This window comes from Setaria viridis, chromosome 2 (assembly GCF_005286985.2).
Source record: "Setaria viridis chromosome 2, Setaria_viridis_v4.0, whole genome shotgun sequence".
In the NCBI taxonomy this organism is placed as follows: Eukaryota; Viridiplantae; Streptophyta; class Magnoliopsida; order Poales; family Poaceae; genus Setaria; species Setaria viridis.
Genome location: NC_048264.2, coordinates 44,571,646 through 44,581,222, shown reverse-complemented (window position 1 = coordinate 44,581,222; position 9,577 = coordinate 44,571,646). Strand labels below are relative to the sequence as shown.

General features: G+C 49.9%; 1 protein-coding gene across 1 annotated transcript; it reads left to right on the top strand.

Annotated features, from left to right (window-relative positions):
- The first annotated feature begins 3,887 nt into the window (after positions 1–3,887).
- Positions 3,888–7,463, top strand: LOC117844786 (phospho-2-dehydro-3-deoxyheptonate aldolase 2, chloroplastic). Its single transcript, XM_034725577.2, has 5 exons — positions 3,888–4,496; positions 4,592–4,869; positions 5,765–6,041; positions 6,150–6,395; positions 6,850–7,463. The coding sequence occupies exons 1-5, from the start codon at positions 3,954–3,956 to the stop codon at positions 7,123–7,125; spliced, it is 1,620 nt and encodes a 539-aa protein (XP_034581468.1). The 5' UTR covers positions 3,888–3,953; the 3' UTR covers positions 7,126–7,463.
- The last annotated feature ends 2,114 nt before the right edge of the window (positions 7,464–9,577 follow it).

Genomic DNA, 9,577 nt, shown 5'->3' with positions numbered 1-9,577 from the left:
AACTAAGAGCTTAGCTAGGGCTCGAATTATTAAGCCAGCACGTGTACTCGTATTTTCTAAAAAAATCGTGTTAAAATTAATAAAGTTATTTTTCTGTGGTAGAATATCCATCAGCACAGCGAGACCGTTTGCGGTGACTTAGTCAATATCAACACACGCAACCCAGCATCTCAAGGTGCTCGTAATGATAGAGTTTGTCATACTGTCTTCTTGACCCATTACAGTTTTTTGCCACGTAGGCACCAAAATCACATAGACGCATCTCTTTCCTAGATCGTCTTCCTGATGCTCTCACTCACCGCAGCAGGGAGCTGCGACGCGGCCCCGATGCAGTTACTGCCCTACACCATCAGCACGACCGGTGCTCGTGCTCCGGCCTCCGTGTCAGCAGCCACCATAGCCATCAGCAGTGTGCGCTGATGTTTTTGGTCCGTATGCTTCTGAATGGTTTTGCCCGTGCCCTGCAAGTCAGCGAGTCTGCCCTTCATCTTAACCTTCCAAGCATTTCTCTCCTTCAGTCCCACCCACTGTCCGGTTCATCGACGGCCATAATGTACTTGATTCAGGTTTCCTGAGAAACATCAGTGGCAACGCTGTTACGATGAGCTCACGGCTAACTCGACACAACGGTGCCGACACTTTGAGGCCGTACACCAGCCGGCCCACTGGGAACCATCCAAATATACAGCGACGAGTGCTGCCAATTGGACTGGGCCATTTAAGCGGCCCATCGTGTCCGTGTCCCTAAGCGAGGGCCCCCATGAATGGTTGAAGCCCATTGGGAAAGGCGTCAAAACTCAAAAGTGCGCACGTCGAAGTGCGCGACGAGAGACCTTCTCTCTCAGTACCTAAAAATAAATAAATAAAACGACCTGCTGCGGCGTGCCCCCGCCAACGCACCCCCCCCCCCCCCCACCAAAAGCCCGCATACCGATCACGTGATTCGCGTGGCCTGGAGGCTGCAGGACGAAACCACTGCGCTAAACTTGGCCAGCCGTGGTCACGACGTCGTCTCCATCTGGTGAAACTGCATGGAAAACAATAAAGAGGTGTTTTAGGTACTACTTGTTAAACTTTAGCAGTGTCATATTGGATGTTCGAATGCTAATTAGAAGGACTAAATCTAAGCTAATTATAAAACTATAATTGCAGAACCCTGTGCTAATTCGCAAGACGAATCTATTAAGCCTAATTAATCCATCATTAGCAAATGGTTACTATAGCACCACACTGTCAAATCATGGACTAATTAGGCTTAATAGATTCCGTCTCGACTCCATCTGTGCAATTAGTTTTTGTAATTAGTATATATTTAATACTCCTAATTAGCATACAAACATCTGATATGACATGTGCTAAATTTTAATCGGGTGTATCCAGAGACCTAAAATCGAGTAGCATATGATCCTCTTGCGTAGTTGCATGGGTATTCAAGTACCAAAGGCCATGACAAGACGTCACCGTGCAGCCCTGCACCTGCGCGTTGCGCGTCAGTCAGTCGGTCGGTCAGTCACAGCCGCTGCTCGTGAGTTTGTGAGTCGCTGCAATGCAAGCAGCAAGCCCTGGGAAACCAAAATAGAAAGCAGGTGAAGGTGATGGATCGATCGCGCCGCGTCGCTTTCTCGCTTGACCTCTCGTGTGAAACGTTGCAGCCTTGCGGGGTGGGAGGGTGGTAGGTGAGGAAACGGACCCTCCCCGCACCAGCAAAGCTCGATGCTAAAAGCATATTCCAGGAGCAGCGGGGGGGCAGGCAGGGATGCATCTGGTCAAACTTGCCGGCCGGCCCGGGTCTTTGAATTTCCAGGCGGCCTCCTCGATTTGCCGTCGTGAACATGATCGATGACGCCGTGAATCCGCGGCAGTTTACCGGCAGGGCACCGTGCCGAGACTGAAATCGCTTCGCACGCACGAGTAATGCATTGTGCGGTCGGGCTCGGGCACCTGGTTTGAGCAGGGCAGGGGGCGATCCGTGCGGATTTGTTTGTCTGATTCTCTCTTGATATGTCTTCAGGCAAGATCGACATCTTGACGTCGGAGTGGTTAGCCGTCGTGCACACACAATCCCAGCTTGGTCGCTTGGGTAGCGAGGAGCGGAGGACCCGTGCACGTGCTATAAGCTGTTGGATCGGAAAGGATTATATAGAGGAAGAAGCGAGGAAGCGGAGGCTCCGCTTATTTTAAGATTATTATTATCATCTTAAGACCCTGTTCAACCAGCCAAAGGCAGGGGAAATAACGCTAGTTGCTTCACTAGAACTTACCCTAATTACCCGATTGATAGCTCCATTGACAAAGTAGTTGAATTGATGTTTTTGTCCGCTACAGCTTCTGCTCACCCATTCCATCATTCAAACCAACAAGCAGTGACACCGCTATCATGCATGGAGCAGGAAGTGCCGAGCAGAGAGAGAGAGCACATTTTCTGGTCCCGATCGCAACACATGGGCGTATCTTCACGATGCACGCGCCCGGCCCTTGTTTTTTCTTTTCCATTTGCCGCGAGGCAAATTCCTCGGGAATCTCGATGCGGCATCTCCGGTTCCACGCAGACGGAGTATTATGCCGTCTCGTCAGAAAACGACGCCCAGGTCTGTGGCATCTCGTACGTCCAGGACTGTAGCGCACCACGTGGAGAATCGCCGTGCAATCAGAGAGGGCAGCGCAGCGGGTCCGACGCCTGCGCGATGTGGCCGCTCCGCCGCTGGCCGGGCGGGCAGGGAGCCACACGGAGAGGCACACAGTTGCGCTGGGCCCCGGATCCCCCCGGCCCGTGCGTGCCACCAACCATGCAAGCCCCGGCCCACTCGTGGGGCACACGTGATGGCGAGCGCGGCTGATTTTGATGGCTGGTCGCGCTCGTCGCTCGGTGGCAGGTGGAGACCGACAAAAGGGATTGGGGCCTACATGTCAGCTCCAACGGAGAAGCCGTACTGGCGCAACCGATAGTTTTGGTTGGAGCCGCTGGCAGGCCACGAAGCTCTGAGCGGAGCCGGATACTGAGCCGCTAGCCCACTACGATGGTTAGTGCGCGGCCAACAAATCCACATTCCATCTAAAAAAACCCTCGACGCAGCATGATTGCCATGGAAGGCCAATCCTAGATTTCCATGAAGTCATCAGATACCAACAACGATGTTTTTCTGCTCCAAAGAAGCACTATACAGGAAAGCCGCTTTAATTATAATAATCGACACGCATATAAAATTTGTTTTATAGAATTATATTATTAGTTTTAGTATAAATAAACACATGGATTCTTATAGTAGAACTCCGCAATTAGGTTTTAGTATAAAGATAAGAGCAATGAGATGTCTAGTTCAACAATGAATTGCGAGGATTTGAAGCCAACCAAGACTTACTGATTATAGGAAAAAAAATTTCAATAAACTTATTGCGCCCTCTAGTAGCCAGATAAAACTAACTATGTTAGCATCTAGGCAATGTCAAATTTGTGAGTGCGTGTCCAATTTGGACCGAGTAAAATTTAGTGGTAGGACGAGTGGCTGATGTCATCAAGGTCACGTAACTAAGATTTTCACGCAGGTACGAGGCAAACTGCACAAGCCGTCAACTATTGTATCAGGTCAGCGGCTCGGTCGATTAATAGCCGAGCCGAACGCGGAAAACCTACCTTCCAAGCATACTCCCACGGTCCCACCACCCCAGCCTATCTGTGACAGGGCCCTACTTGTCATTGACGCAAACTCCTTACCTAACCCGGTTGCTCCATCCCTGTCGAAATCCCCAAACTGCCCTTCCCCTTTCGTTCCACCACCCGGCGGCAACTACCATCTGCATCCACCCCCGTCGTCGCTCACCGCTACCAACCCCCTCCTCCTCCGTCCGCCAATAAATACCTCCCCGCTCGCCGCCTCCATTTCCTCAGAGGAGACGCCTTGCACCGTACGACTCCTCCCCCAAACCCTACCTACCCCCCTCTCGCCCGCCTCGCAATGGCGCTCGCCACCAACTCCGCGGCAACCGCCGCCGCCGCGGCGGCCGTATCCGGCGGCGCGGCATCCCAGCCGCGCCGCGCGGCCGCGTTCGTCCCGCTGAAGAGGCGCACCATCTCCGCCATCCACGCCGCCGACCCGTCGAAGAACAACGGGTCCGCCGTCCCCGCCGCCTCCTCCTCCAAGGCCTCGTCCTTTGCGGTGGCGACGCCGGAGAAGAAGCCGGCGGCGCAAGGGAAGTGGACGGTAGACAGCTGGAAGTCGAAGAAGGCGCTGCAGCTCCCCGAGTACCCGAGCCAGGAGGAGCTGGACTCCGTGCTCAAGACGATCGAGACGTTCCCGCCGGTGGTGTTCGCCGGGGAGGCGCGCCACCTCGAGGAGCGCCTCGCCGAGGCCGCCATGGGCCGCGCCTTCGTCCTCCAGGGTGGAGATTGCGCTGAGAGCTTCAAGGAGTTCCACGCCAACAACATCCGTGACACCTTCCGCATCCTGCTCCAGATGGGCGCTGTCCTCATGTTCGGCGGTCAGGTCCCGGTCGTCAAGGTACCAACCAACCCATCGATTCCACCATCAATTTCGTCCATCCAATCATGTCGATTTGCTAGATCTGATCCGATCTGTTCGTATGGTATTGGTAGGTGGGGAGGATGGCTGGCCAGTTCGCCAAGCCAAGGTCCGAGGCATTCGAGGAGAGGGACGGCGTTAAGCTGCCGAGCTACAGGGGCGACAACGTGAACGGAGACGATTTCACCGAGAAGAGCCGCGTGCCGGACCCGCAGAGGATGATCCGCGCCTACGCGCAGTCGGTGGCCACGCTCAACCTTCTCCGCGCGTTCGCGACTGGAGGCTACGCTGCTATGCAGCGCGTCACACAGTGGAATCTCGATTTCATGGATCACAGCGAGCAAGGTGATAGGTGAGAAAATTCGTCCCTTTCCCTGCGATTTTTTGCAGCACTTTCTGTCTTTTGGTGTGGAGGTTGCTACGTTGCTGTCTTCTTGAAACGAATCTCTTTCACATATCCCTTTATCATGATAAAAGAAAAATAACTAGTTGCCCGTGAGAACACAAATTTACCTCTTTTTGTGCTAATTTTACCAATGGATAGGCAATGAACATTTGTTGAAAGTTGAAAATATGGATGGAATTAGAAATATTCTTGAAGTGTTTAGATATTTTTCCTGTGGCTTGGTTAGGTGAATAAATTGTGCTCAGCTTTTTTGGTGGTTCTTGATTGTTCATTAGTTGGCAGTGTTGTAAAATATCACGTGGTTTTTTTTAAGTCAGTAGAATATGTGCGATCTTCCTTTTACATGTCCCTTTCCTTCAATGAGACTGCTAACAGGGCATCGCTTTCTTCCTTTGTATCTCATTGTCACCAATATTGATTGTTTGCGTCAACGTAAATTGAGAAATCACTATTGTCGGTCAATAAAACATGTCATTGTCTTACTGCACGTTAGCAATTTTGTATTTAAGAGTATTAAATTAGTCAACTTGAGTATGGAGCTCCACCATGCAATCCATTTTCTTATGGGTCATACATATTTATCTTGTTCAAATTTCGGAATTTTAGTCTATACTGTTTATATTGATACAAATAATATAATGTGGGATGAGTGTTTGGCTTTCCCTGGAAAGGTGTTTTCATAATGGCATGCATGAAACAAGACTGACTCGTGAATAGCTACTCATATTCTGCATGACTATATGAGGTGTGGTTGCAATTTTAGTTGAATCTAGAGCTTTATAATTGTCAAATAAAAATTCTAATCTGATTGTTTTTTTTTTTTTCATTGGATGCTGTATAGGTACCGTGAATTGGCCCATAGGGTGGATGAGGCTCTTGGATTCATGACTGCAGCGGGGCTTACAGTTGACCACCCGATAATGACGACTACTGACTTCTGGACCTCGCACGAGTGCCTTCTCTTACCATACGAGCAGGCTCTTACCCGTGAGGACTCCACCAGTGGCCTTTTCTATGATTGTTCGGCCCACATGCTGTGGGTTGGGGAGCGCACTCGCCAACTTGATGGGGCTCATGTTGAATTCCTCAGAGGTGTTGCCAACCCTCTTGGCATAAAGGTCAGCTTTATAAATCCATTTTTGTATTGGCCAAGTGAATTCTAGTTATTGTACTCAATATCTTGTGATGCTGATTGTCAAATTGGCATGCAATTTGTGGAAATGTAGGTGAGCGACAAAATGAACCCCAGTGACTTGGTGAAGCTGATTGAGATTTTGAACCCTTCAAACAAACCTGGAAGAATCACCATAATTACAAGGATGGGGGCAGAGAACATGAGAGTGAAGTTGCCTCATCTTATCCGTGCTGTCCGCAATGCTGGACTGATTGTCACATGGATTACTGATCCTATGCATGGAAACACAATCAAGGCCCCTTGTGGTTTGAAGACTCGTCCATTCGACTCCATTCTTGTGAGTTGCCTTCCATCAGTAACTTCCATGTCATTCTGTGATATTATGCATTTATAGTATGATAACTCTGATAGAGGCTCAATTTTGTTTGGGCATTCATTTGTATTGGACAAATGAGATGATATCTGAACTTATTAGTTTGGGCATAGGTTATCCTCTGTCAGAAGAGTCTATCTGTTCTATAATTTAATAGACGTTTGTCTACTTAGGCTACTCGACAAGTGAATAAATTGGAGTAAAATTATTAATACGTTTTTAAGCATACTGTGTCTGCATTTTAGGTGGTGCTATTATACGTGTTTTCACCTGTGTTCTGATAGTAGCCATTTTACTTATGTTCCATGTTTATTTGTTTACTCTAGCTTTGTACTTCTGGAACACTTACAGTTTATCTAGGAGCATCCTAGCCTTACAACCAATATGTTGACTAATCATGAGCTTTACTACCTAACAGGCTGAAGTACGTGCATTCTTCGATGTGCATGACCAAGAAGGGAGCCACCCAGGAGGTATCCACCTGGAGATGACTGGGCAGAACGTGACTGAGTGCATTGGTGGATCACGGACCGTGACCTTCGATGACCTGAGCGACCGCTACCACACCCACTGTGACCCAAGGCTGAATGCCTCCCAGTCCCTTGAGCTTGCCTTCATCATTGCCGAGAGGCTCAGGAAGAGGAGGATGCGGTCAGGGCTCAACAACAGCCTGCCGCTGCCACTGGCTTTCTAAAGTGCCGAAACCAAACAGAGAGGGTAGAATAGTTGCGACTTGAAAGCAGTGACCGATGCCTATTCATTCGTTGGTGCTTCGTATGGTGGGTGCTCTTGGCACAAGTTACATGCTCTTGAGCTATAGGAGGCACTTGTGGAGCTGTGGAAGACAGTAGCTAGCATTATGTGTTGTAATAGTACTATGTTTTTGTTTGATGTTTTGGGTGTGCGACTTGCCGACTTAGCTGTTTCTGGGGTTTTGACCTTGGTAAGGAGAAAATAAAAGAGATAATGGGATTGCAATGCCTAGTGAACTGGTACTCAATAAATTGATCCCTTGATGGTTCTGTTTGGTTATCTTCTGAGGCGCCTCTCTCAGATTCAGTGATGTGAAATGTTTGTTTGTGTGGTTCCTGCTCTTTCGGAGGAAATGCAGTGAACTGTGTGCTTGTGTTTGTCTGTGCCTTTCTGTTCCTTGGTTTCTGCTGCAGTCTGCTAGACCTCCGGCGTCGCCTGCCGGGCAAACTGCAATCATGTGAATTACATCCAATGCCTCTTTCTTAGACAATGCACGGATGGGATCCGGGAACGAGCTAAGGGGGCGTTTGAAACATACTGTTAAATTATAGCACCATTAAATTATAGCACCATTAAATTATAGCACCTGTCACATCGGATGATACTAATTAGAAGTATTAAATATAGTTTAATTATAAAACTAATTGCACAGATGGAGTCTAATTTCTGAGACGAATCTATTAAGCATAATTAGTCCATAATTTGACAATGTGGTGCTACAGTAATAATTTGCTAATGATGGATTAATTAGTCTTAATAGATTCGTCTCGCGAATTAGACTCCACCTGTGCAATTAGTTTTGTAATTAGCTCATGTTTAGTCCTCCTAATTAGCATCTAAACATCCAATGTGATTCTGCTAAAATTTAGCACCTCGTATCCAAACACCCCCTGAATTGTAAAATCACACCCATTTGGATGTCACAATGCGCTGATAATACACTTCCCAAGCCTCCCGTTTGCTACACTCTCGGGCGCGTGCAGTCAAGAATAAGCGGGCAGAATTACTCAGTAATTTCAGGTAGTTTTCCGCGAGGTTCCGGATCATACGACTTACCATGCCTTGACACAAACTTTCACCATGCACCTGCTGTCGACTTCAGCAGAAACAACACGACGAGAAAGCTCAAGACGTTAGCAGAAGAAGATTATTACAAGAACATCTCACAAGCAAATTGGTGACTGGCCAATGCTGGATTCAGTTTCCAAATTGGGTGACAGAAACTTACAGCCGCGTGCCAATTTGAAGTTGCTGCGAGATTGGGCTTCATGAGCTCCGGCACGCCGTCGGCGCTTTCGGCCACCTGCTCGGCCAAGCTCGCCTCGATGGCCGCTAGCCACGACCCCCGCGGGCTCGGCGGCGCACCACCATCTGCATCTCGGCCGTCCCCGTGCCCGTGGACGAAGACGAGGAATCCCAATCTCCGACGGCTGTCCCTGCTCAGCGGCATTCTATGGCGGCGTGCTCCGACGGTGCCGTCCGCCCGCCCGCCGTACTCCGATCAACTAGTTCCCATCTCCTCCTCCAGAGACTGGGTCCTCCCACGTCAGATCCCGAGCGAATCAGACGAGAGCAAGATGGGGAAAACAGCAAGAACAACAATGTCCAGGCAAATTCAGAGCACGAGGTCGACATCCCATCCGCTCCGTTTCCTTTTTCCAGGCCTCTGTCGGTCCGCCACCTTCAGATACAGCCTAGGAACCGTTCCTTTCCGCCGTCCCGCCCCGCCGGTGCCGGGCTCTAAGGCGGAGCCCGCCGCCGTCGCGCATGCGCCGGCGCCAGGCGCACACCAAGGTCTAATCCGGAATCGGGGGGGGGGGGGGGGGGGGGGGGGGGGGGGGGGGGGGTGGGGGGTTCCGCAAATATTTGGATCGCAATTAATAGTCGCGGTCCATTTAAGGATTTTATATGTAAATATTCAGTTCGCGATTAATAGTCGCGATCCATTTAAGAGAGTTTTATTTAAATATTCGGATCGCGATTAATAGTGCGATCCATTTCAGGGGGATTTCTGTAAAATACGTTAATACACGGTCTTCTTCCGTCTGCGTCGATGCCCCCCACGCTCCGATCCTCCCGCGTGCCCGCGCCGCAGCGATGGCCGTGGCTCCTCCTGCCAGCGGGGACGGCCACCTCTTTGTCGCGGATGGACTAGCCGTCTCTGAAAGCTTATGTTTCTCATCCACTACAACCGCCTCCCCGGCAAAGCCACCGCCACCGCTACCACCGCCGCCGCGGGCACATCATCCTCGCCTCTTCTCCACTGGAAGTGCCGAGGCCAAGGACCAGAAGCGCCAAATCCTTCGCCTCCGTGAGTATTAGACTAGAGGAAATCAAGCGTAAAGATTGATTGTATTACTCAGGAAGGCGGATACAATATATAGACGAGCCTG